The following is a 27,174-nucleotide window of genomic DNA, read 5'->3' on the forward strand; positions in this document are numbered from 1 at the left end:
GTCCCTTTAGAATCTTCAACAACTTCCCTAGCACTGATGTAAGGTTCACCAGTCTAGTTTCAGGCTTGTTCCTACCACCCTTTTTGAACAAGAGGACATTATTATCTATTTTCCAGTCTTCTGGTACCTCACATGGCTGACATAGATGCAAAAATCTTTCAGAGCCCCAGCAATCTCCTCCTCTACTTAAAAACAAAAAACTGGGGATCATTACAGCATGGAGGTCAGGAGTGCACAAACTTGCAATTTTACTGCCAACCTATGTGTCTTTTATGGATGCCATAAACACCATTTTGATTCCAGTACTGGACTGTGGTATACATGATCATTTTTATATTTAGTGCTGGATCTAGTTTACTTGATCTAGTAAAAATCTAGCTTAAACATGTGGAAGTTGTAACAAGATTGAGTTAACAATTCTTCTGCTTTCTTTCTAGAACTTGTCGAGGGAGCAGGCTGATTACTGCCTCTCACATATGAAGCCTTATACAGATAGTAAAGGCAGAGAGATTCCTTCAGCCTTCGACTACGTGGAATTCACACGATCACTGTTTGTGAATTAAGCTTCCAACATCCAGGTGTACCTGCTAACAGTGGCTCTGCATGACCCTGCCTAATTTCCATGCACCTATAAACTGTGCAGCAAGACTTCAATTAATCAGTTTGCTTGTGCTTTGCCTGGAAATTTTTTTTACTCTGTACCCTTTCCTGCAGTGTGCTGAAAACATTAAACACTTACTGATTCAAACTGAGCAATGGTTATGTTGTTCAAGTAGTAGGGTAATTTCTTTAATATTGGTGTTCTCTGCATCACTACCACTAGAATTTTCTTTCCTGGCATACAGATCCTTTGATTTATAAACTTTCTGCCCAACTGCTCAAAGATTGCCATCCATTCACTTACAGATGCCCAAGTACAAGATCAGGAAGGGGAGAGATAGCTAGTAAAAGCAATATGGGTGAGAATACATGCATGAGACATCTTGTATAGGGTAAAATATTTAAAGATTTAATTGCTAGTGTTATTTCAGATTTGTACAAATACTTAAGTGATTAGATCTTTGATAAATTCTAAAGTTCTGGAATGCAGCTAGCTTTTGTTTTTACATTGAAACCAATAGGAAACACTTTGATTTGAGTTTGCTTAATGCAACATTTTCCTGTAACACAAGCTCATCAATTAACAGATACTGCTATGTATTCGGAAAAGTTACTCATCCACAGCTGATGTTAACCTACCTGCCTACTCCTCCCAGTAATCCTTGCTTCTACTGCTGTCTTAAAAGATATTTGAAGTCTTTTGTCAGTGTTCCAAAGTCAACCCTCTAATTTTCATCTGTCTCAAGTGGGTGATCTCATTCTAGATTTTCTGAAAGAAACATTCTCCATTCCACCTTATCAAAAACCTGCAAGATTTTCATTTCAATTACATCTCTTACTCCTTATTTCGGTAGCTACAAGCCGAGCCACCATTTCCTCGTAAGATAACCTGCCCATTCAGCCATGCCCAATAAATCAAGTGTTTCCACCACATTAATATTCTTCCTTAAACAAGGAGACAGACATTTTACACAATAATCCTAATGTGGTCTCATTAAATGTTACATAGTTGAAGTATAACTACCCTGTTGCTAAAACAAACTGTTAGCTCTCCTGATTGCTTTTTTAAAATTATATAAAGACACCTACATTAGTTTCCAAGTTACAATCTAAATAATACTTTAAATTTCCTTGTCAAAATGAATAATTTTCACATATTCCTACATTTATACTCCATTTACTCATCTAACTTCTTTGTAGCCTTGTGTCCTCTTAATAAGTTACTTTTTGTCTATCTTTGTCATTAGCAATATGGCTATTACATAGAAAACCTACAGCACAATTCAGGCCCTTCAGCCCACAAAGCTGTGCTGAACAAGTCTCTACCTTAGAAATTACTAGTCTTACCCATAGCCTTCTATTTTTCTAAGCTCCATGTACCTATCCAAAAGTCTCTTAAAAGACCCTATTGTATCCGCCTCCACCAACATTGCCAGCAGCCCATTCCACACACTCACCACTCTGAGTAAAAAAACTTACCCCTGACATCTCCCCTACACCTACTCCCCAGCACCTTAAACCTGTGTTCTCTTGTGGCAACCATTTCAGCCCTGGGAAAAAGCCTCTGACTATCCACATGATCACTTGATTCCTGTTTGCCAACCAATTTTCTATTCATGTCCATATTTTACCTCCTAAGGCATGAATTTCTGCATATCAACCTTTTGTGGCATCTAATCAAATGCCTCCTGGAAATTTCAGTATAGTACATTCACAGGTTTCCCTTTAAGCAGAGGATGTTATTTCTACAAAGAGCACTAATAAATTAATCAAATATTATTTCACTTCAACTTACCAAAATAGTGAACTATTTGTTAAAAATAATCTTGTACTTCCTGAAACAGTAGTGGAAGCACATTAAATAACTTTTAAAAGTGGCTACCTGAAGGGAGAAAATCATAGCTTGAAGGGAAAAATTAGACTTATTGCAAAATTCAATGAACTAGCACGGGTACAATGGGCTTACCTTCCACTGTTAGTGCTTGGAAAGTAGCACTTGTTGGATGCTAGTGAGAGGACAGCATTGCATTTTATCTGCTGACCAGTGGGGAGAAGGGCCCACTAAGTTTGTAGGTATTGCAATAGATAAGCAAACTCAAGCTCAGACCAAGCCAAAACAAGATTATTAAGATGGATAGATCCTTCCAAGATAACACTGGTCAGTAACATCAAACACCTATTCCTCCACTTTGGCTTTTGCCATGAGCACATGACTGTCGACTTCAGAGCTATGATCAAAATGCGGACCAAGGAGCTAATTGAAGCCAAGTGCCCTTGTGATATCTTGGCAGCAGTTGATTGAGTGTGGCATCAGGGAGCCCTGCTAAAACCAAACTCAACAGGCTGCAAGCAAACACCACTTAGCTGAAGTCATACCTTGCACCAAGAAAGATGGCTGAGATAGTTGACGATGAATCATCCTAGTTCCAGGATATCAGTGTGTGAATTCCTTACTGCCATGTCCTAGCATCTATGACATTCCATCATATGGGCAGAACAACTGCTTCCCAGTCTCCAACAAAACTGATCAAAGAACAATTAAAATTCAAATCAGTACAAGTCAGGACACTTGGATGGGCAAGTGGTGGTTCTGGTCTGCCCTGCAAAGCCAAGGCAACCAGTCTAACCCAGAAACATTGACCTGACAGCAGTGAAGGGAATGGACTTACCCAAAAGCTGTTCACAAAAATTTAGCAATCCTTGTAGCAAGAACCTCTTTTTCACTATTACTGCCAGGCAGTGTTGTATGTTCAACTGCATCCAACAGTCACAATGTCATGAGGTTGGATAAGCACCCAATCCAATCCAATCAAAAAGCAGCAAAATAACTAGTAAAACCACAATTATTGCTATTATCAAGTATTCAACAGCTTAAGCTTAGAACACAAACACACAAGTAAGGTGGAATATTTAATAATTTTATAAAATTATTACATCTTGAATTGCAAGAAAATTACAATTCAGATATTTTTGTTTTTAGCTGTAATTATCACTTAATACACCACTGAAAAGTCATTTATACTTAATCCTACCAAAAAGCAACTTTAAAAAAAGGGTATTTTAGTGCAAGTCCAATTATCACCAATGCAATCAAGAGAAACTGGTTGAATTAAAGACTGAAAAGCAGCACATAGTACAGCTGAATCACAGAGCAACTAAGCAATATGTTAAACCACTTTCAGTTTTACAATGAACTGACAGAAAGTGCTAACAGTACTGTCATTATGATGCTGGATAGTGTTTTACTCACCAGTAGTGGGATTTGGGGGGTAGGTTGCAGTTGTGAAGAAAGTGGGTTCCCGGGTTCCACTTCTAATGAAAAATATGTAGATATACAAGGATATTTACTGCCCCAATCACCTGAAAATCCTCCCTGCAAAACACCTTAGGTGTCTTTTCTCACTGGACATACATGCAACCAAGTGGAAATCAATGAAATTCAGGCATTGGTGAATCTTCTGCAATGCTGGATAGGAACACCTAATTCAAAACTGCTACCCAGTTTTCAGTTTCTCCTGAGTTGCAGCCCATGTATACTAGGGCTAAGGAATTACAGTTCTTGTTCCTAAATACTTTGCAGCTGAATTAAAAAAAATAAGAATACAGTGTTCTAGTGTTAAACTTTCAACAGACTAATATTAAAATTTTAAATATTGTAAGAAAATATGTTGAATCAGTTCATGATGTACAACCTGGAAATGCTGGAGAGTTGGGGAAAATGTTCTCCAGCCCATCTCACTAGGTCTTTAGTCAGTCAATCTGCCACTTCATTAGCAAGTTGCTCGAGTAGAATCATCTCTCTTGGTCCTTGCTTCATCAGTTCAGCATTCAGCTGCCAGATTTTGACACTTCCTTCTGCATTACCAGCTGCAAGAAGCTGTGGTTGTTTTGGATTGAAAGCCAGGCAGTAAACTGGCTTGCTCTCTGCACACTGCTCAATAGAAATCGAGGGACAAAGAGAACTCTGCCCAAGGTCAAAAATCAACACAGTTCCTGTAAAAATAAAAAAAACTCCTCTCAATCTTCAAGGGTAAAATATCCCTTTACACAATAATGTTTCTTTAACCATTTAAGGTATTGAGAAACAAAAAAATAAACCAAAGAGCTTTGTTTTGAAATATAAATGTTAACAATTCCTTAGAAACAGAAAATAGGAGCAATAGGTGGCCATTACATTGGAATCTTTTTGCTTCCTCCTCAGAGTTCACATATCCTCCCAGCACACTAACCTCTTATGCAGGACCTTACCAAAAGCCTTTTTAAAATCTAAATGCACCACATCCATTGGTTGTCCCTTATCTGTTATGCCAGCTACATGCTCAAAAAAATTCCATTAATTTCCCTTTCATAACTTCTGCTGACTTGTAATGCCTTTTAAGTGTTAAAGCTGGATAGAAGATAAATTTCCACTAACATTAGTCTACAGTCTAAACAGCCCAGGTTCATTGCAAAGTGTACAGAGGTGACAGACAATATCTCACAAACTGGTGTGTAAATAAATGTTTGGCTTTATTTAGCACCTTTAATACTACAATGCCAAAAAAGATTCAACCCCCATATTAGCTGGTGATCAAAAGCTTGATAGAGCGGTAGATTTCAAGGAACATCTTAAAAGAGGGAGGAAGGAATGGGAATGTAGAGACTAAGGAAATCAAATAACAGCTGTTGAAGGAACAAAAATGTACAAAAGACCAAAACTAAGGAAGAGGGATTTGAGGGCTGTGGCACTAGAGGTGCTTTCAGAGGTAGGAAAGTTGAAGGCATGAAGGGATTTGACAACCAAGCTGAAAATTTTGAAAAAAATTATTTAAAATCATGAGCAAGTGTACATCACAAGAGAACGGGTGATGTGAAAGATTCAGTGAAAACAAAAAATCCGCTTGGATATATTACACACACACACATAGCATCTCTTACCAATTTGTTGCACATGGAGGAATCCATAGGTAAATATATTGCACTTTCTGCTTCTTAATCTAGAACGTAGGAATGCAGTAGCTGACTGGTTAAATTACCGGATTTGCATCCAGGGATAGGAGGTGGGGAATTTAAACTCAAGTAATTAATTAAAAAAAAGAATCAATGATCACAATTAGGCTACAGGTTATCATTTAAAAAACATCTGGTTCAAGGAAATCTGCTTTCCTTATCCAACCTGGCCTACAATCTGACTTCTTGATGTCATTGACTCTTAATTGCTTCCTCGCTTCAGAGTAGTAAATGTTGGCATTGCTGGTGACCTCTGCATCACAGGAATGAATAAAAAATTTAGGTCTTTGAAATTTCCCACCAAAACCAAACCCAAGGTTTTAAAGTTTCACATAGTAGCAGCACTTACCTTCTCCTGTGGCTGCAGCAAAGACTAGAGGTCGGACTGAAGACCAGCAAACACCGAAGATGTAAGTTTGAGATAACTGAAGAGAAAGAATTGGCTTGGCCTGCAACATGGAGTACAGATGAACGTGTCCATCAGTGCCAGCAGTGAGAAAAAGGTTTCTGGGAGAAGAACAACATTCAAAATTTATGCATTGGATAAATATACAAATGTACAGTTAACGTGCAGGACTACTCCAATTTACCAGAAATCTGTACTTCCAGTTGCACATTTCACAATCTCAGAATGCCCTAAAATGACTTTTGAAATGCAGTCATTGTTGTAATGATTGAAATGCAGCAGCCAGCTTGTGAATGCATAGCCATGTGACAATCACTAGATAATCTGTTTATTGTACATTGTGGAATAAATATTTTCCTGGACACCTAGCTCTTCCTTGAAATAGTGCCAGATTATCTTTTATATCCACCAAAAGACACCTGTAACTGAAGGACTATATTACTCACTGTGCAGCACTTCTCAATACTGCACAAGAGTTCTGTTAAATGAAAAAGGCTGCAGTCTCTAAAGTGTATTTGTCCTAATTGAGGCACACAACTTGTAAAGGGTTAAATAATTTGTATAGGTCAGATATCAAGAGGTGTTCCTTTCCTCCTCCCCTAATACATTTGTGGACTGGAGCACAGACAAATTGTACAGTTAAAGCCAGTTAGCTGAATTCCTTAAAGAAAAACTAAATTTGTTTCTGGCTGGTCTGGATACCATCTCTTAAAAAGGTAGGTATATGGAATTATCAGCGCTGGCAATATGCAGGAACAGTACATTGCTATGAGAAGAAAAATTGTAAGGAGAGGTCCCATCATTTGTGGTTAACCAAAAAAAGTTAAAAATAGCAAACTTAAAATAAAAAGCATATAATTGTATAAAGACAGGTGACCAAATATTAAAAAAAGCAAAGAATGATGAAACAATTAATAAGGAAGAAAAAATTAAGTGCAAGACAAAGCTATCCAGAGACATAAAAATAGATAACAAGAGGTGTGACAGATACTTTAAGAGATGGTTAACACAGTAAGTGTTGGTCCTATAGAAAGCAAGTCTTGGCAATTAATAATAAAAAAAACAAGGAGATGACAGATGAATTAAAACAGGAATTTGGTATCATTCTTCACTAAATTCTGATACACAGAAAATCCCAGTAACAGATGGGAATCATGAATTGGAAGGTGGGGAAGAACTCAAGAAAATTACCATCACCAAGGCCATTGTCCTGCACAAATCGTAGGAGTTGCAGGTTGACAAGTCTCTGGGAACTGATGGACAAGAGACAAGTTAATGCACTAGTTTTAATTTCCAAAATTCCCTAGATCAAGTGAAGTTCCTTTGAATTTGAAAAATAACAAATGTAACTCTTTTATTGGAAAGGAAGACAGAAAGCAGGAAACTAGAAGACAATTACCTTAAGTATCTTTCATAGGGAGTATGTTATTATTAAAGCTATTAAAGATGTAATGGCAGACGATTTAGAAAAAAAATCATGGTAATTAGGCCAAGTTAATAGTTTTGTGAAAGGGAAATCATGTTTGATTAATTTTACAAATAACATATGCCATGGATAAAGGAGAACCTGCAGATGTACTACACTTGTATTTCCCGAAGACATTTGATAAGGCACTACATCAAAAAACTATTGCAGAAAATAAAAATTCAATGTGGAAGGTAACATAATAACACACATAGAGGATTGGTTGGCAACAAAAAATTGACATGTGGATCTTTTTCTGAATGGCAAGTGGTGTACCACAACCTCAACCTTACAATTTTTATAAATAACTTGCTGGAAGGCACAGAATGTACCATTGCTAAATTTATTATACATAGATTTTTGTCAGTTATACAGCATGGAAACAGGCCCTTCAGCCCAACTCATCCATGTCAACCAAGGTGCCTATCCAAGCAAGTCCCATTTGCCTACATTTGGCCCATATCCCTCAAAACCTTTCCTACCTACGAATCTGTCCAAATATCTTTTGAATGTTGTAATTATTCCTGCCTCTATTGCTTCTTCCGGCAGCTTGTTCCATAGACCCACCATCCTCTGTGTGGTCCCTCAGGTCCCCTTTAAATCTTTCCCCTATCACTTTAAACCTATGCCCTTTAGTTTTAGACCCCCCTACCCTAGGTAAAAGACTGATGATCCACCTTATCTATACCCCTCATGATTTTATAAACCTCTACAAGGTCACCTCTCAGCTTCCTTTGCTCCAGGGAAAACAGACTAAGCCTATTCAGTCTTTCCTTATAATTCAAGCCCTCCAGTCCAGGCAAAATTCTTGTGAATCTTTCCTGCACCTTCTCCAGCTTAATCACATCCTTCCTATAGTACAGCGGCCAGAGCTGCACACATTATTCCAAGTGTGGTCTCACCAAAGTCCTATACAGCTGCAACGTGACATCCCAATTCTTGTACCCAATGCCCCGACCAATGAAGGCAAGCGTGCCATACACCTTCACCACTCAGTCCCCAAATGTGGCAACACAGGTAGACAATGTTCTTGTACCCCTTGGTCTCTCTGTTCTACAACACTCTCCAGAGCCCTGCCATTCACTATGTTTTGCCCTGGTTAAATTCCATCTGCCATTCCTTTGCCTATTTTCCCAGTTGATCTAGATCCTATTGTGACCTTAGGCAACCCTCTTCACTGTTACTATACCACTAATTTTGGTGTCAACTGCAAATTAACTAATTATGCCACCTGCAATCTCATTTAAATAATTAATATATACAGCAAACAACAGTTGTCCCAGCACCGATCCCTGTAGCACACTGGTCACAGCCTCCATTCTGAAAAACAAAACAACCTTCCACTACCACTCTCTGACTCCCTCCACTAACCCTGGATCCCATGTGATCTAACCTTCTGGACCAGCCTACCATACAGGATCTTGTCAAAAGCCTTACGAAAGCCCACATAGACAATGTCTACCGCCCTGTTCTCATCAATTCCCTTGGTCACCTCTTCAAACAAAAAACCCAATCAAATTTGTGAGACACGACTTTCCCCCCCACATAAAGCCATTCCAACTATCCCTAATTAGTCCTTGCCTTTCCAAATACAGGTACATCACTGTGCCTCCAGTAACTTTCCCAACACTGATGTTAGGCTCATTGGTCTGTAGTTCCCTGGCTTGTCCTTGCAGCCCTTTTTAAAAATCTTGAGAGGTAGGAAAATAAGTTGTGAAGAAAACATAAGCAAGCTACAACAGAGAAACAGAAAATTCAAATAAGTAGGCAAATATCTAGTAAACACAGTATAATGTAGGAAAATATATAATTGATCATTTTGGCAGAAAAAAATTTAAAAAGGTATATAACATAAATGGTGAGAGCTTGGAGCTCTGGGTGTCCTAGTGCATGATTCGGAAAAGACTAGTATGCACATACTGCAAGTAATTAGGAAAGCTGACAGAGCGTTACTATTAATGCTCGGGGAATAGAAGAGTATGGAGACTATGCTTCCTTTATACAGGGCTTTGATGAGGCACATCTGGAATATTGTGTGCAGTATCGGTCTACTTAAAGGATGTTAACACATTGGAAGCAGATCAGAGACGATTTACTAGACTAAGATGTGGAATGGGCAGAGTCTTATGAGGAAAGGAAGGAAAGCCTAAGTTTGTTTCTGCTGGTGTTTACTAGTGTGAGAAGTGACTTGACTGAAACTTACAAGATCCTGAAGGGTCTTCACAGGGTGGATATGGAAGAATCTAGAACAGGAGGTCACAGTTTGAAAATAAAGAGTCACCCAAGACAAAGATGGGATGATTTCTTTCCTTTCAATGGGTCATGAGTCTTTGGAACGTTCTTACTCAAAAGGCACTGGAACCAGAGTAATTCATTATTTCTAAAGCCGAGGTAGACAGATTCTTGCTAAGCAAGGGGCTGAAAGCTTACAGAGAGTAGATGGGAATGTAGAATTGAGGCTACAATTAGATCAGCCAGGTTCCTATTAAATGGCAGAACAGGCTTGAGGGACCAAGTGACCTACACCTGCTCCTAATTTGTATGTTATCTCATGGAATAGTTTTAATCATCTAAAATGGGGGGGGGGGGGGGGGGGGGGGGGGTAATTTCAAAGAAGGATCTTCCCTGTTTGTATATCCCTCCTGATGTACTTCCACTGTTCATTGTTCATATACAGACCTGTGAAATGGTGAGCAGGCAACGGCATGCACAGGACCACAGTGGGGGGAGAAGGTAAATTGAGCTGGTGCTTTCAATGGAACAGAACCAGAGCTCGGTGTTGCACAAGTCAGAACCTCTGTTGAACACTTCAGCACGTAACCACCCTCCACACCAGCAATAAATACAGTCTTGTCCAGGTGAGAGAAAGAGAGAGCAGTCACACCAAAAGAAGTGCTCCCACGAACCTGGGGATGAGTTAAGAGATATTAGAAGTCTATAAGGGAAGGCAATACTTAGCACAGGAAGTGTAACTAACCGACTCCAGCTTCTATGTACAGTAATATAGACTCAAGGTACACAAAATACTAGAAATATTCATCAGGTCAAACAACATCAGAGGAGCCCAAAAGAGGTTTAACATTTCAGATTAATGGCCTCTCATCAGTTTCTCTCTTCAAAGATGCTGCCTGATCTGCTGAGCATTTCCAGAATATTTTATTTTTATTTAAAATTTTGCACACCTGAAGTATTTCGCTTTTAGATTCCAGAATTGCTGAGTGGTTAGTGGAGCTACTTTAACAAGAGGGTTATGTTCCACACTGAAAATGCAGCCCATTTCAAAACGAATTCAAACTCTGGCAGCAATTAGCTGTTTATCTTTTGGACAGCAGATCCTGATGCACGTTAAAAACGAATAATCTCCAACAGGCTACTGACAAATCTAACAAGGTAGACATTTGCTTGATATAGGGCAACCCCACCACCCCAGCCCAAAGCTCATGATTATGACCTAATAATCATAAAAAAGGTTGTCAGTCTGGAACAATAATTCTCTCTCCAGAGATCCTGCCTGAACTCCCAAGTAATTTCAGCAATTTCATGACCTGGAGTGCTGAGTACCAGCAATGCTCAGATTTCCCAGTCTGTCATGGAAAGTCAATTGGACTCCAGCTCGAAGACAATTTGACCCCGCTTGCCAACCACACATCTCTAAGAGAGAAATCAAGAAACAACTGACAAATACAAATCTGAACACTTGTTACGTAAAAAGAAAATGCAAAGATTTGCTAGACAACAGCTATTGGCATGTCTTGTGTTTCCTTAACGGCAATATAGCAGAATGTCTCTATCAGAATAATGGAAAGGATTATAGCTATACGAATCTAATTTACTGTTGAGATTAAATGCTTAAGATATTCTGCTTCCAAGTGGTTCTCGAAATTCAGACCCACCCAGGACGTGAATGCAGTATTCTACCTGCTTTGAGAGAGTCTCTGGAGCTCTATTGCATCAAGTTACCAAGACTGCTCACCTTAAGTTTGACATTACGTGGCATCTGCTGAACAATAAGAGCAAATCCATCCTGCAGTATGAGTTGACCTTTGCTGTCCATCCCCCAGATGAGAATCTTTCCATCGGTACTAGCACTCAGAATATGAATTCTGTTACTGTGACTCAAACTCTGGTTCCACTGCACCTGTTTTGGAAGGGAAAAGACATTCTTTTTACTTAAAACTCTCATGTTAGCCATTCCCTTTCCTTTCTTTTGAACAACGTGACACTTCTTTCTCCTCTCTGACACTCTCCCATGCTCCACTCACCCAATTCTGTTAGCCTGTTAATCATGTACACAATGTGCAGTTGGACCATGGGTGCTACTAATTGTTTACTGGAGTTAAAAGAAAGCAGGTCTTCTCTCTTCAAGGTGAAGCATTCTTCAGCCCTGGCACTATGGGCTGACAGACTATTCCTGTGGGAACCCAGGGTCAGTACCTTGGTAAGAAAAACCAAGGATAGAGTATCAAAGTACACAAGAAAGTGGGAGAAGAAACTAATAGATGTACAAACTGGATTGGGTTGAGGATGTAATAAGGAACATTAAAAATGATTTTCTGTTTTTGCATTGCAGCCCATCTACCATCGATGCCCTCATCTATGACCGTTATGTCCAGACTTGAGTATTGCAATACTAGCCAGATATCCATCTTCCATTATCTCGAGCTCATCCAACTCTAACTGTAATCAACCAGTACCAAGTCCCCTTCCCCACGGCCCCTATGCTTAGCGACTTTCTAGGTTTCAGGTCCAAAAATGTCTCAATCTTAAAACTGTCATCCTGATTTTCATATTACCTCCATGGCCTCACTCAGCCTATTGCTTCCAGCCACACAATCCTATCACTATGCTCCTCCAATTCTGCCCTCAACTATTCTTTTCTCCACACTCACAGTAGCTATGCCTTCAGTTGCCTGGGCCCCAAGGTGAGCAACTCACTCTGCATTTTTCCCCCTCTTGTTTTAAGTTGTTCCTTAAAAAATATCGTGGTCTTGCAAACATAAAATGCATCACAAAATAGAGTTCCCATCACTCAAATAACCTACTAATGGCACAAATGGTGATGACAACATAAACGGTGGTGTGGAAGGTGTGACACACTGAATTTATATCAGCTTCAATCACCCTGAAGATACTTAATATGGTCAAAGCAGTAATAAACCAGGACAACAAAATCAAAATAACCCAGACTAAATCATTTACCTGATAAACAGGCTCACGGTGAGTGTCTTCAGACATTCCTGATCTAGCAATTAAAGGGTCATCAGTTTTACTGCTGTTCCATACTAAAACTTCTCCATTGTAAAGCCCACCTAAAGGGAATAGAATATACATTTAGAGCACAATCTTTCCTCTCACACACGACCTTAGTTTATTAATACTTATTTACAATATATCAAAAGCATTGCCGTATCAGCCAATAAATTGAAAGCAAGGTAGGATTTAAGGTGGAGTCATAGGAAACAGTCTATTGTCCCCATGCCCCCTTTCCTTTGTAGTTCAAATGTCATCAATCTCTGCCTTGAATATGCTCAATGATTCCATCTCCACAGTTCTCTAGGTTAGAGAATTCCCAAGGAGTCAAGTCCCTCAGAGAAAATTCCATCTTAATCTCAATCTTAAACTGGCAATCACCCCTTATTCTAAAACTGTTCTCCCTCATCCTAGATAACCACACAAGGGGAAACATCCTTCATATCCATCCTGTCAAACCTTCAAGTATAGGATTAAAGAAGATTTGCATTCTTCTAAACTTCTGTGTGTATCAGCTCAACCTCTCTTCATATGTCAACACCCTCATCCCAGGATTCAACCCAACAAATCTTCAACGTCTTCAATGTAAGTGTATCCTTTGTTAAATATGAAAACGAAAATTGTATGTTGTACTCCAAGTGCTGTCTCACCAGCCCTTTGTAAATTTGCATCAAAACTACCCTACTTTTACACACATCACTTGCAATAAAGGTCAACATACAATAATCCTTGCTACTTACTTGTTGTACCTGCATGTCAACCCTTTGTGTTTCATGCACTAAGTCCCCACACATTTTCACTCATTGTATGCCATCTGCAAACTTCTTGCTCATTCACTTAACCGACCTATATCCCTTTTCATGCTATTAGTGTGCTCCTTGCAACTTGCTAGCCACCTGTCTTTGTATCATCAGCTAAAATAGACTCTGTTCCCTCATCTAACTCTTTAAATAGATTGTAAATAGTTGACCACTGATCCCCATGGCACTCCATTTGTTACTGATTACCAATCCAACATGACTCATTTCCCCAGACTGTTTGACAGCCAATTCCAGAAGCATGTCGACATACTACCCCCAATCCCTCATGCTCTTATTCTGTGTAGTAACTTTTATGCGGCACCTCATCAAATGCCTAATTGAAATCTAAATGCATTACATCTACTGATTCCCCTTTACTCACCCTCTTTGTTAGCTTTTCAAAGAACTCTGAGATTTGTCAAACATGATTTCCCTTTCACAAAATCATGTTGAATCTGCTTCAATGTCTTATGATTTTACTTTTATTACCTGCTTAACAATGGATTCCAGCATTTTCCCTTTACCTTATATGGGTTAATTAGCCTTTAGTTTTTTTCTTCATCCTTTCTTGAATGGTGACATTATATATGCATCTTTCCAATCCACCGGGACTTTTGGCAGACTAAAATAAATATTCCAGCACCTCTATAGCCACTTCCTTTAAGACCAAAGGATGCAGACTATTAGGTCCAGGGGATTTGTCAACCTTAAACCCCATTAGTTTGCTTAGTATTTTTTTGTCTGACTCACTCAAAGACTTCAATTACTTATTAATATTGGGATGCTTTTAAGTGACTTCTGTTGTGAAGTCTGATCCATTTAGAATCTCTGCCATTTCTTGATTTTCCATTAATTCCCCATTCATGTCCTCTAAGGGACCAATGTTTACTTTAGCTACTGTCTTCCTTTTTATATACATGTGAGTGCTCTTACTGTCTGTATGTTTTAGACACATTATTTGCTATTTTATTGCTGATGAATCAGTGCTTTTCCATGTTGAAGGAACTTGGAAGCAGCACTGAAAGTAGCAAGGACACAGAATGTACTCTGGGTGGAGAACTTCAATGGCTTAGTAGCATTCACTGACGAAGGTAACAGAGTCCTGAAGGAATAACAACTAGGTTGCTTCTGCAATAGTGAGGGAACCAAGACGGGGAAAAATATACTTGACCTTCACCACACCAATCTACTTGTAGCAGATGCATCAGTTCATGATAGCATCACAGATGTAACCACACAGCCCTTGCAGAGAAAAAGTCCAATCTTTACACTGAAAACACAATCCATTGTGCTCTGTGGTACTACAATCGTGCTAAATGGGATAGAGCCAAAATTGATCTGGCAGCTCTGAACTGAGTATCCATGAGGAACTGTAGAAATGTACATCAACACAATATGTAAAGTCATCCTACCACTACCATCAAGCCAGGGGATCAACACAGCTTCAATGAGGAGTGCAAAAGGGCATGCCAGGAGAACCAGGAATACTTAAAAATGAGCTGCCAATTATGTAGTCCTGTGCCACAACCTCACATGATCTTACTACCAACAAATCAGGTAAAGGCTCTGCAGTTCTGCAATGATCCTCATGATTTGGGGGGTGATGATGCTCAAATAGAGCTGGGTGTCTATTTGACAATGAAAGTCAATGAAGGCTAGCATATGGGTGCAGCCAGTTATGAGAAAGACAATTGATATATTAACTTTTATAAAGAGAGGAGTTCATTACAGGAATAAGGAAGTCTTACTGAAATTGTATTGGGCCTAGATGACTACATCTGGACTATTGTGCACAATTTTAATTGCCTTGCCAAAAAGATGCACTTGCCATGGAGAATTGCAGTGAGGATGTACTAGATTGGTTCAAGGAAGGGTGAGTTTACTGTAGAAGAGGTGAGTAGACTAGGACTGTTTTCTTTAGATTTCAGAAGAAAGAACGGACATCTCAAAAACTTTCTAAAAATTCTTAAAAGGCTTGATAGGCTAGATGCAGTAAGGAAGCTTCCCCTGACTGAAGTCTTGAAACGGGGTGTAGGTAGAGAATAAGGGATTGGCCATTCAGGACCGAGATGAAGAAAAATTTCCACACTCAAAATATGGCAAAAGTTTGGAATTCCCTACTCGAGGACTGTGGAGGCTCAGTCGTTGTGCGCATTCTAAAAACAGATGGATAGATTTCTGGATATCAAAGGAATCTAGGGATATGGTGAGAGTGCTGGAAGATGGCACTGAGGTAGACCAGCCATGACTTTAATGAATGGCTGTACAGGTTCAAAGGGCCAGGTTGCCTACTTCTGCTCTTATTTATTGTGTTATTAAAGTTTATATTTTCTCCTTATCATTAATGCCATAATGGTAGTTACTCCTTTGGTCTTTCTTCTCAAACAATACACCAATACACATATCATTTGCTCCTCTCTTCATAGTGTATTGAAAGCAAGACTGTAATTGGTTTATTATCATCACTTGTACTGAGGTACATGAACTGTATGCAAGGCAAGCCTTTCATCAATTCATTACACAGTGCATTGAGGTAGTACAAGGTAAAACAATAACAGAATGCAGGATTGTCTGGACCAATGAAATTTATTCTAAAGGCAACAAAATAAAACTCCAGTTGCCAATCTTTCTTGCAGCCTTTCCCCTACTCAAAGTTTCTTCAAAGAAAATCATATCAGTAGCATTACTTTTCAAACCTCTTCAAATCATTACTTTCTGTTGAATACAGTGTTGAAGCTGCTCATTGCCAGGTTTCATAATCAAAAAAGTGAAAGTGTAATGTTTCTTTTATCTAGAAACTGCAAAATTTGTTATTCAGTTGACAAAATATCTCAGATCTCATTTGCCAATTTGCTCCAACTAGTATCCTCCAGTGGTAGTAATGATGTACTGCAAGAACTGCAATTTAAATTATTGAGTTGCATATCATATAGAAACTTTACCTTGTCTCTTCAGGTTCTCTAAATCAAGTAAATAATGTTCCTATAACATTAAAATAATATTCCTATATTGCAATAATTACTGTCTATGCTTTGGGGAATTTTCAAAATGCAAAGTGTACTAAACACTACAAGACTCCTATTTAAAAAAAAATAAAAGATTGTGGAAGAGAACAAATCACTCCAACAGCATCTAAAAGAGAAGTCAAAATTTAAGATGCACTTGTTCAGTGAGGCTACAAGTCCAATCCACGGTGCCTGCTTTCTTCTCATGTGCTGACCAAATTGCTATCCATTCTCAATGTATGCTTCTTCACATTAGTTTTAAAAATATATAGTATAGGGATATGGTGTGCAAAAGACAGGGCCCTCAGTCACTGTCAAAATGGGGAAAATCTGATTTAAGTTCAAGAGTCACATGAGCAGTAAAACAAAAATGCAGAAGCTGCTTTCAGAGATTGCCTACTTCTCCATTGGGTCACAGCTACAGCTTCAACAGTGTATTTAGCAGAAATCAATGAATAAGATAACTTCAACTATTTATTATTTTAAAAAACGCTCAATAATAAAACAGCTCGACAAATGAGATGTAACTGAGCTTTTAAAGTTTTCAAAGACATAATTCAAGTTGAAAAACTTTTTAATTTAGTTTGGCTCTCTCAGATAATTATTTCTAAATCCTATGCTATTTAATTTTTTTTGGAAACAATTGCCCATAATTTTTCCTGCTACCATGACCTCATACATTTTTGTTCTTTATCTCATTTTCTGTAAACTGTTAGTACACCAACATATAACTGCAGTTAAAATTTATAACTTTTTTTTAAATGTTCTGATTGAAATCATGTTTCATGGCATCAGACTTTGGGCTCTGAAGATCATTATAGTTGAGATGAAAGCAAGATTAACATCAGGAAAAGGGAATTCTCAGAGAGATTGCTATATCCTAGTGGGCAAGCTTCCAAAGGTCAGCAACAAGTGCCTTCACTTCACTGCTGACAACAAAATTTGAACCTACATGTATCGAGCAACATCAAGGAATAAACGATACACATTTCTACTTGGAAGCTACATTTTTCTTTAATTTAAATTTCTTCAAGGTGTTCATATACATATACCTTTTCTGAAGTTGAGGTACATTTCGATTTTGTAGTACGTCTGTTAAAAGTTGCTCTAATGGACGACAAAATTACCTCTGATGGGTGCAATTTAATTCAATGGATTGTGATTTTAGGACTTGGGAAGAAGACAAGACCTTCATTATTGGTGACTCCACTTGGGTCTTTCATGCTGCTGTAGATTCCTGTTAAAGGACCAACAGCTCATGCCAAGGAAACCTCCGAGGAGGATATGCCACTGGAGTGAGAGATGTCACATTTCAGAGTATAACACTGGTTTGGACCAGTTAGTTCTGCATCCACACTACAAATATTTTCCAAGACTCTCAATAACTCGCACACCCAGCCTCTATCCTTCATGACTGTGTGCATATGTAATAAGAATATGAGACATAAAAACAGATGGCCTTACAGCCCCTCTGAACAGTAAGATGTGTTCTTTGGCCTCAATACTTTTCTGCCTAATTCTCACATCCTTCTTTGTCATTGCAGTCCAAAAATCTATCTAACAAAATCCTGAATATACTTAATAGTAGCATTCACAGGTGTCTAAAGAGAATTCCAAAGATTTAGAAACATTCCAGAGAAGAAATTCCTCTTCATTTCAGCTTCATTAGCTGACTCTTGTCCTGATGCTACATCCCCAAATTCTGTGTGTTCCACAGGGAAATATCCTTAGAGCATCAACTAGTTTGATTAGGGCTGATTAATTTGCATTACTGGCCCAAATCCAATTCATGTGCTAGAAAATACTTTGATCAACAACCTATTGACCAGATCCAATGAGATTCAATAATGGGCCAATGTGAGCAAACGATTTCATTAACAGTATTACCACTGGGCATTTAACCTGCACAAGCCCCAGTACACAATATACTGACTGGGGACTGATGCACTTTAAATAAAGTTCACACCTGGGTTTTGCACAGCATCTGAGACTTCAATTCCTACCTTACTCTATCACAGGCCTCAGAAAGAGCTCACAGGCAAACTTCCAAATTTCCAGCTCCACCTAAAATTTTTATAATAATGGAGATTCCTTCACTGAGCAATCTGCACCAGCACTGAAAATTATGATTGCATAGGATTATTGATGTGCTTCTTCTGTCTTTCAGTTTAAGATTCCTTGCCATTAAGGTATTTCAGAACAGGCAAGTCATCCCTAGCACTCAGGCCATATATACCCCAACCAACATCAAAACTGAAATATTAACATATTACTACTTGCATGAATTTGATCAATTAAATAATAGTGTAGCCACTTCAAAAAGTACTTCATTGACTACAATGCACTTTGAGACATCCTAAGGTTCTGTATATATGCAAATCTTTTGTTCATCTACTTTTCAACACCTGAGATGGGGAGTTCAATGGTTCAGCTTCATTTCCCCTTCTCCCTCCTACATGATGGAGAGCTGCAAACTTCAAAAATCAAAGCCTAAATTCATACCAGCAATCAAAGAAGGTTCTGTTGGGTGGAATGCCAGGCACATGACAGCACTGGAAACATAAATCACAACGTTTGGCCGGTTTGGGTTCAACCCTCTCCGATCCAGATTCCAAGTACACACGTAAGACTTCTCTGTGCTCCAGTCACCATCCTGCAACCTGCAATTAAACTTAATAGTTATTAAATATTATTCTGGGCAGCTCAAAAAGAACTTTAACACCAAAATTTGGAATGCAAAATTACATACAGTAGGTTCATATATTCATATTTGATGGAAAAATACAAAAGACAATTGGTCACCAACTCAAACAAGAAAGTTGACCAACTGATCTGCACCAAGTCAATTGTAGATTTACTGGTGGTTTCTACCAGCCCCTCTTACTCTGCTTTATGATTTGGATCTGCAGTGTACAAGCATATATATTGAAGTCACTTGTGACAACACAGAATTTCTCAGCAATAACATGGAACATGTTGCCATGATCCACAATCCTCATTTGGATTATCAACTAAGGAACTTTGGAATAATCCGCAAGGAATAATCCTTTAAGCAATGTGTACTTAATGGCAGTTTGATCTACAATACCAAATCAGAAAGCAAGGTGAGAAGAGACATTGTTCCATTCATAACAGATACTACTCTAGCAATGGACATAATACAATGCTTAAAGCAAGTTGACTACATGGCACGACTGATGAAAAGCAGCATTATTTCAATTAGGTATTCAATTATTTTTGAAGTGTTTGTTCCTTCTTGCTATTTAAATCTGAAATAATAATTGCTACAAAAATAATTTAAAAATCTACTTTTTTATATAACTTTTATTGCTTGTTAATTTACAAGTTGAATTGAAAAGGAACAAACTTGCTTTCATACAGTACTTTTTTTTTTAAAAAACTAACTCAGGACGTCCAAGTGCTGTTCAGCCAACCAATTACTCTTAAAGTGCAATCACTGTGGTAATACAGGTGAACAATTTGGCCATAGCAAAAGAAAAATGATGACCTAATATTTTAATGTTGTTAGTTGAAGCAAACAGGACAGTGGATTTCCTCTACAATGGGATCCTTCACACCTACCTAAAAGGCACATAATTTAATACGTCTCATTAGAAAGACAACACCTCTGATAACACTGCACTCTCTCAGAATACAACCAAGTGTCAGCATGAATTTCATTCTCAGATGCTCCTGGAGGACTTGAACCCATAACATTCCAACTCAGAGCAAATCCACTGAGACTGAATCAGATAACACAGCGATAAAAGCACTTAATGCACTGTATTTCTTCAATACCACCAAAATAAGCATGAAATAAGCAATATCCTCACCAACTCCTGGGAATCCCTGGCCCCTGACCACTCAAAGAAGAAACTTTTGTGTAGCTACTGAACTCAAGTCTCTATTTAAAGGCAAAGGAACAGTTGGCTAGTGGGAGGTTTTCTGTTTAAAAAAAAGGGGTCATATCAAGAGTCCAGGGGCAGCCTGTTAAGGTGAAGGGTAGACATACCAAGTTCAGGGAAACCTGGCTGACAAGAGGTTGAGGCTCTGGTCAGGAAAAAGAAGGAAGCATACATTGCATTTAGGCAGCTGGGTATGAATGAATCCCTCAATGAATATAAAGAGCTTAAGACCAGGAGGGCAAAAGGAGGGTATGAGATGGATTTGGCAGGAGGGGTTAAAAATAATCCCAAGAGGTTCTTCAGTTTTATTAACAGTAAAAGAGTGATGAGGGAGATACTGGGTCCTCTTAAACACCATCAGGGCCGCCTATGTGTGGAGCCACAGGAGATGGCTGAGATTTTTAATGTTTATTTCTCCTCGGTGTTTACTAAGGAGAATATCATGGATGCCAAAGAAATGAGGGGAATAAGTAGTGAGGTCTTGGATTATATGCTTATTACGAAGGAGAAGGTATTTGCAGACTTGAAACATATTAAGGTGGGCTTGACCAAGTGTGTCCCAGGACTTTACGGGAGGCCAGGGAAAAAAAAATCACGGAGGCCCTTGTAGAGATACTTGCTTTGTCACTAGCCACTGGTGAAATTGCAGAAGACTGGAGGGTGGCTAACGTTGTTCCATTGTTCAAGAAGGTTAGCAAGGATAGGCCAAGGAACAACAGGCCAGTGAGCCTGACTTCAGTTGTAGGGAAGTTACTGGGATGGAATTCTGAGGGACAAGATCTACCATCACTTGGATAGTCAAGGCTTGATCAGGAATAGTCAGCATTGTTGTGTGTGTGGGAGATCATGTCTGATGAATCTTTTAGAATTTTTCCAAAGAGGTAACTAAGGGGATAAATTAAGGTAGGGCAGTGAATGTTGGCCTTTGACAAGGTCCCACATGGCAGGCTGATCTGGAAGGTTAGGTTGCATGGGATTCAGGGGGAGCTAGCGAGGTGGATTCCGAACTGGCTTGATGATAGGAAGCAGAGGGTGATGGTTAAAGGGTGATTCTTCGACTGGAAGCCTGTGATGAGTGGGGTGACCCAGGGGTCAGTATTGGGACTGCTGTTATTCATTATGTATGTAAATGATTTGGAGTTGAATGTACATGGCACAATTAGCAAGTTTGCTGATGATACTAAATTAGGGGATCTTGTTGATAGTGAAGCAGGTTACAATTAATTGCAAAGAGATCTTGATTAGTTAGGGAAATGGGCTGAGGAATCGCAAATGGATTTCAACTTAGATAAATGTGAGGTGATGCATTTTGGACATTTAAACTAGGGTAGGACTTATACAGCAAATGGCAGGACACTGATGAATGTTGTGGAACAGAGGGACCTGAGAGGACAAATACCGAGTTCGCCGAAGGGTGGTGAAAAAGGCGTTTAGCATACTGGCCTTCATCAGGCAGGGCATCGAGTTTAGGAGTAGGGATATTATGTTGCAGTTATATAAGTTGTTGGTGAGGCCACACTTGGAGTATTGTGTACAGTTTTGGTCACCCTGTTATAGGAAAGACATTGTCAAGCTGGAGAGAGTGCAGAAGAGATTTTGGAGGATGCTACCTGGACTAGAGGGCCTGAGTTATAGGGAGAGGTTGGCCACGCTGGATCTTTATTCCTTGGAACGTTGGAGAACGAGGAGTGACCTCAGAAGTTTATAAAATCATGAGGCGTTATGGATAATGTAGACGGTCATAGTTTTTTCCCCAGGGTTGTGGAGTCCAAAACTAGAGGGCACAGATACAAGATAAGAGAGGAGAGATTTAAGAGACCTGAGACGTAGCTTCTTTACACAGAGGGTAGTGAGTACCTGGAATGAGCTGCCAGAGGAAGTGGTTGAGGTGGGTACAATTGCAACATTTAAGAAGCATTTGTACATGGAGGGGAGAGACTTGGAGGGTTATGGTCTGAACACAGGCAATTGGGACTAGCAGGGAGGATGCTGTGGTCAGGACAGACCAGTTGGGCCGAAGGACCCATTTCCGTGCTGCATTACTCTTAAATCCACACATTGGGAGTGGATGGATACCCAGCATAAACTGCAGAAGTAGCTCATCTCAGAAACTACCCACCCGTCCATCCCATAGAGCACCACCTGTCCCAAGTGTGATAGAATCTGCAGATGCTACATTGGCCTCAGTCATCCCACAGAACCAGAGTGGAAGCAAGTCATATTCAATCCCAAGGGACTGCCTAAGAAGAAATAATAAGCAAATTATGAGTAACACAATAACGTAGTGCAAGGAACAACTTAGACAGGCAAAAGCATTCTCCACAAACTACTATTTAAACATCACTCCTTCAATCAACACCACCAAAAATAAATGATAAACTGTTTTTTTTTAAAAATCTCATTTCTATTTCTAGGAAGCAAGATCAAACAAGGATATTTCGAAGTAATTTATCGGTTGTGAACTATTCCAGAACAATGAGCCTATGATAAAAGGTACAATTAGTAATTGTAATTTATACAAGTCCAAATCTATTCTGCTCATGGGTTACTGTTTCAAAACAAACATTAAAAATCTGCAAATTAATTGCAGGGTCTTGACCTGCAACTTTGACTGTCCCTTGGCCTCCACAGATGCTGTCTAACCCACCAAGTTCCTCCAGCAGTTTGTTTTTTGCTCTAAGTATCTGCAGTCCCTTGGGTCTTGATTTTATTACTCAACTGAAGTCTCTTCAATGTATGCCCACTTTGAAGTTTTTGTCCTCTCTTTGACAGGAGTTCTGCAAGCCCTCTGATTTCTACTGCTCTCCTCCTCTTTGACCACATCCTTACTCCTAGAGGATGTCCCAGATGGTGTCAAGCTTCGAGTTATTGGCACTGCTCTCATCAATATAAATGGAGAATATTCCATAACCCTCTACTGACTTGTGTCTTGCAGGTGGTGGAAGGAGATTCAAGTTACTGAGTTTCTGACCAGCTCTTGTAGCCATGGTATTTATGTGATTGGTCAAGTTGAGTTTCTGGTCAATGGTGATCCCCAGCATATTATGGTGGTGATTTTGAAATGGTAATGCCATTGAACATCAGGGGTAGGTGGTTAGATTCTCTCTTGCTGGAGATGGTCATTGCCTGGGATTTTTGTACCATGAATGTTACTTGCCACTTAACAGTCCAGGCTTGAAGTTGCTGCATGCATGCAGTCACAAGCAGCTGAAGGTGGTTGCACCAAGGAAACAGCCCTGAGGAACTTCTGCAGTGATGTCCTGGAGCCACATCATATTCCTTTGAGACATATGACTCTGGTCATTGGAATGCTTTCCCTTCGATTCCCAGGCACCTTGAAGCCACACTAAGTCACAAGAAAATAGAAGCAGGAATAGGCCACCTGACTCCTCATGCTTGCCCAACCATTCAATATGATCATGGCTGATCTTTGCTGGCCTCAATTCTCTTCTGTGCCAGATCTCCATAGCCTTCAATCTTTCAAAAAATGTATCAACCTCCACTTTAAATACTTCTAATGAGACAGACTCCACAATTCTCTGGGGTACAGAGTTCCAGAAATTCACTACTCTCTGAGAGAAGTAATTTTTATATACTTTGGTTTCAAATGACCAGCCCTTTATCTTGAAACTATGTCCCCTCGTTCAAGACACTCCAACTAGTGAAAACATCTTGAGATCTATTCTGTCATGCCCCCTTAAGTTCTTATATGTTTCAATAAGATCACTCCTCATTCCTCTGAACTCTGGACAATAACAAGTTGAGCCTGGCAAATCTCTTTGCAACTGCCTCCATTGCTACTATATCCTTTTTTGGGCAAGGTGACAAAGATTGTGCACAGTGCCTTGATGTCAAGTGCAATTGCTCTCACCTCACCTCTAGAATTTAGCTCTTTGGTCCATATTTGAACCAAGGCTGTGGTGAGATCTGGAACTAAGTGGCCCTAGTGAAATCCAAACTAAGCATTAGCTGCACTAACAATGACACCTTCATCACTTTGCTGATGACTGAAAGTAGACAGATTGCGTGGTAATTAGCCAGATTGGATTTGTCCTACTTTTGCAATTTTCCACATTGTTACGTAGATATCAATATTGCAACTGTACTGGAACAGTTTGGCTTGAAGTGCAGCTAGTTCTGGAGTACAGTTCAATACTACAGCTGGGAAGTTGCCTGTAGATCCTGTAGATTTTGTTTTATCAGTACTCTCAACTGTTTCTTGATTTCATGTGAAGTGAACTGCACTGGCTGGAGAATGACTTCCATGAAGACCTCGGGTGGAAGCAGAGATGAATCATCTATTCTGTACTTCTGGCTGGCAATGGTAGCGAATGCTTCTGCCTTTCTTTGCACTCACATGCTGGATCCCTCCATCATCAAGAACAGGGATGTTCTTGGAGCCACCTCCTCCCATTAGTCATTTCATTGCTCCCACCATTCACAACTGGATGAAGTGGAACTGCAGAGCTCTGATTTGTAGGTTGTGAGATTGCTTAGCTCTGTCAATTGCATGCTCTTTTGTTGTTTAGCATGCAGGCAGTCTGATATCACAGCTTCACTAGGCTGACACCTTATTTTTATGCATGTCTGGTGCTACTTCTGCCAAGCCATTCTGCAGTCTTCCTTAAACCAAAGTTGATCTCCTGGCAGATGCATCTGTCCATGATGGCATTGGCAGAAGTGACCAGGCACAGTTCTTGTGGAGTGAGGAATATGCCAAGCCATGAGATTACAGATTTAAGGTATACAATTCTGCTGGTGCTAATGACCCACAACACCTCATGGATGCTCACTTTTGTAGATCTATTCTCAGATCATTCCATTTAGCAGGTTTGTGGTGCCAGGCAACAAAATGGGTTGTGTTCACTGTGTGAAGATGGGACCTTGTGTCCACAAGGACTGTGCCTTGGTCACTTGCTATCATGTACAGATGCACTTGCCACTGGTAGGATTAGGGATAAACCTACTTGACCTCGTTTTCATTTGTGTTGATTCACTCACTGCCTGCCACAGACCTAGTCTGGCAAATACGTCCTTCAGGACTCAGCCAGATCGATTGCAATGATGCTATCAAGTCACTATTGGTGATGGAAACATAAGTCCCCAATTCAGAGTACATTATATGCACTTGCTACTTTCAGTGCTTCTTCCAACTGTTATTTCACACGGAGGAGCACTGATTCATCAATTGAGTGAGTTGTAGATGGTAATCAGAAGTACTCCTTGCCATGAAATTTCATGAGGTCTAGAGTTAGCTCAACTTGACCCAGCAAGGCTTCCACCTAAGCTTGTTATGAACTTTAAAAACAGCACAGCCAGAGTACAGAGCGCCAAAACATTGCATCAATGGAAGGGTTACTGTACAGAATTATAAATCTAAAATGGAGCAGAGTACTCTGAGAGCAACAGCTTCAGACCAGAGAGAGAGAGATTTTGGACTATTATTTTAAAAATTGCTCTACTTCATATAAAGCAGCCAAAAGATAATAGCATCCCCATTAAGGGTGAGAACACAAAACCTCTGGTGGCATTCAAGAAACAATCAGATGACATTAATTGGTTGCACCTGGAGAGATGAATTGAGATGTATCTAGTAGACTCCCTCATTGAGTAATTCTCCAGCTATAATTTATCACACTGCTATTTCAACACAAAAATATTCCTTGCAGTTCCTATTTGATGTATACATATTTTTTTTTAAGTATATGGTTTTTGATACCCATTAAGTGTTGCTAACAGGACAGTTCCAAAAACTTTAGGTCAATATAGAACTAAATAAAACAGATTCAAATTAATGAATACAAATCTCTGCTAACTAATTGTGAAAATAATCTATTTCTTGGTAATTTGTGTGCATTTTCTATGAAGAGGTATATACAGTTGTGTGATAAGACAAGTTTCTCTCACAATTTCCCGCCATCGTCATGAACAAATTCAGAGTATTTTTCCCCATTGTACTTCATACTCCCTGTGAAACCCAAGTTACCAGCTTGTACTTTTCCTTCCAACAGAAGTCTTGTATCCTTTAAAACTTGCATAGTCCTAGATTAGAAGTGCCCTCTCCACAGTTCTGGTCATTATATTATTAAATGGTTATACACCAGCAGAAAGGGCGAGTAAAACAAAGTACTAGAATTATGAGATCCCACAGATCAGGAAAGAATGAATGGCTTGCATCCCTAAATCCTTGAAAAGAGATAGCCAACAAATACCCTCATGGTTGTCTTTAAAACTATGGAAATTTGTAATGGATGGATAGTGTTACCACTATGGGAAAGAGAACAATTGGAGGCAATCAAATCAGTCACCTAGAAATCAAGAACTTCCTAACCCAGAGTGGTGAGAATATGGTACTCATTATGACAGTAGTAGTTGAGGCAAATAATGTACATCTATGTGGGGAAACTAGATAAGCATGAACAAATATTAAATACAATGTAAATGATAACAATAAATAACTTGAACATTTAAAACTATTTTCTGTTCCAGACAGCAGCCAATGTAGGAAGTCTCTTGAACAACTATCCAAAATGGACTCCAACATTCCACAATGATACAGTTCCACCAAAGTTTGGCCTGGCTTGTGATTCCATTAATTGTTCCATTTATCTGTCTGTCTTCACTCTTATATCCAAGAAGACAGGTTTCAATGGTTTGCTGTCTGTTGAGCAACCTGGAGTGATTTAACATTTGCTTAGCAGTTCTATTTGACAGTGTGTACAGGTCACAGTATCTAAACAAACAAAATGTTCCT

The 27,174-nt window shown here is 39.3% G+C and overlaps 2 protein-coding genes across 12 annotated transcripts in view; one reads left to right on the forward strand and one right to left on the reverse strand.

Annotated features, from left to right (window-relative positions):
* sptan1 (spectrin alpha, non-erythrocytic 1) overlaps positions 1-752 on the forward strand; it is an 87,739-nt gene extending 86,987 nt beyond the window's left edge. For all 10 annotated transcript variants that reach the window (XM_052037161.1, XM_052037163.1, XM_052037164.1 and 7 more), the window contains one exon: positions 438-752. In XM_052037161.1, the coding sequence (XP_051893121.1) occupies positions 438-563 (126 nt within the window). In that variant the 3' untranslated portion in view covers positions 564-752. The remainder of the gene's footprint in view (positions 1-437) is intronic.
* The window catches only part of dync2i2 (dynein 2 intermediate chain 2), a 66,019-nt gene that overhangs the window by 23,485 nt on the left and 15,360 nt on the right, over positions 1-27,174 (reverse strand). Inside the window, exons 3-8 of one of the 2 annotated variants that reach the window (XR_007958060.1) lie at positions 19,018-19,175; positions 12,660-12,769; positions 11,434-11,598; positions 10,140-10,366; positions 5,939-6,096; positions 4,293-4,593 (exon numbers count right to left, since the gene is read on the reverse strand). Coding sequence is in view for 1 of the 2 variants with exons in the window: in XM_052037168.1 (XP_051893128.1) it covers positions 4,355-4,593; positions 5,939-6,096; positions 10,140-10,366; positions 11,434-11,598; positions 12,660-12,769; positions 19,018-19,175 (1,057 nt within the window). In the remaining variant the exon portion in view is untranslated. Of the gene's footprint in view, positions 1-885; positions 4,594-5,938; positions 6,097-10,139; positions 10,367-11,433; positions 11,599-12,659; positions 12,770-19,017; positions 19,176-27,174 lie in introns of those variants that run through there. The other variant, XM_052037168.1, reaches the window with a different exon arrangement.

The sequence above is a fragment of the Pristis pectinata genome, chromosome 23 (genome assembly GCF_009764475.1).
Source record: "Pristis pectinata isolate sPriPec2 chromosome 23, sPriPec2.1.pri, whole genome shotgun sequence".
NCBI lineage: Eukaryota > Metazoa > Chordata > Chondrichthyes > Rhinopristiformes > Pristidae > Pristis > Pristis pectinata.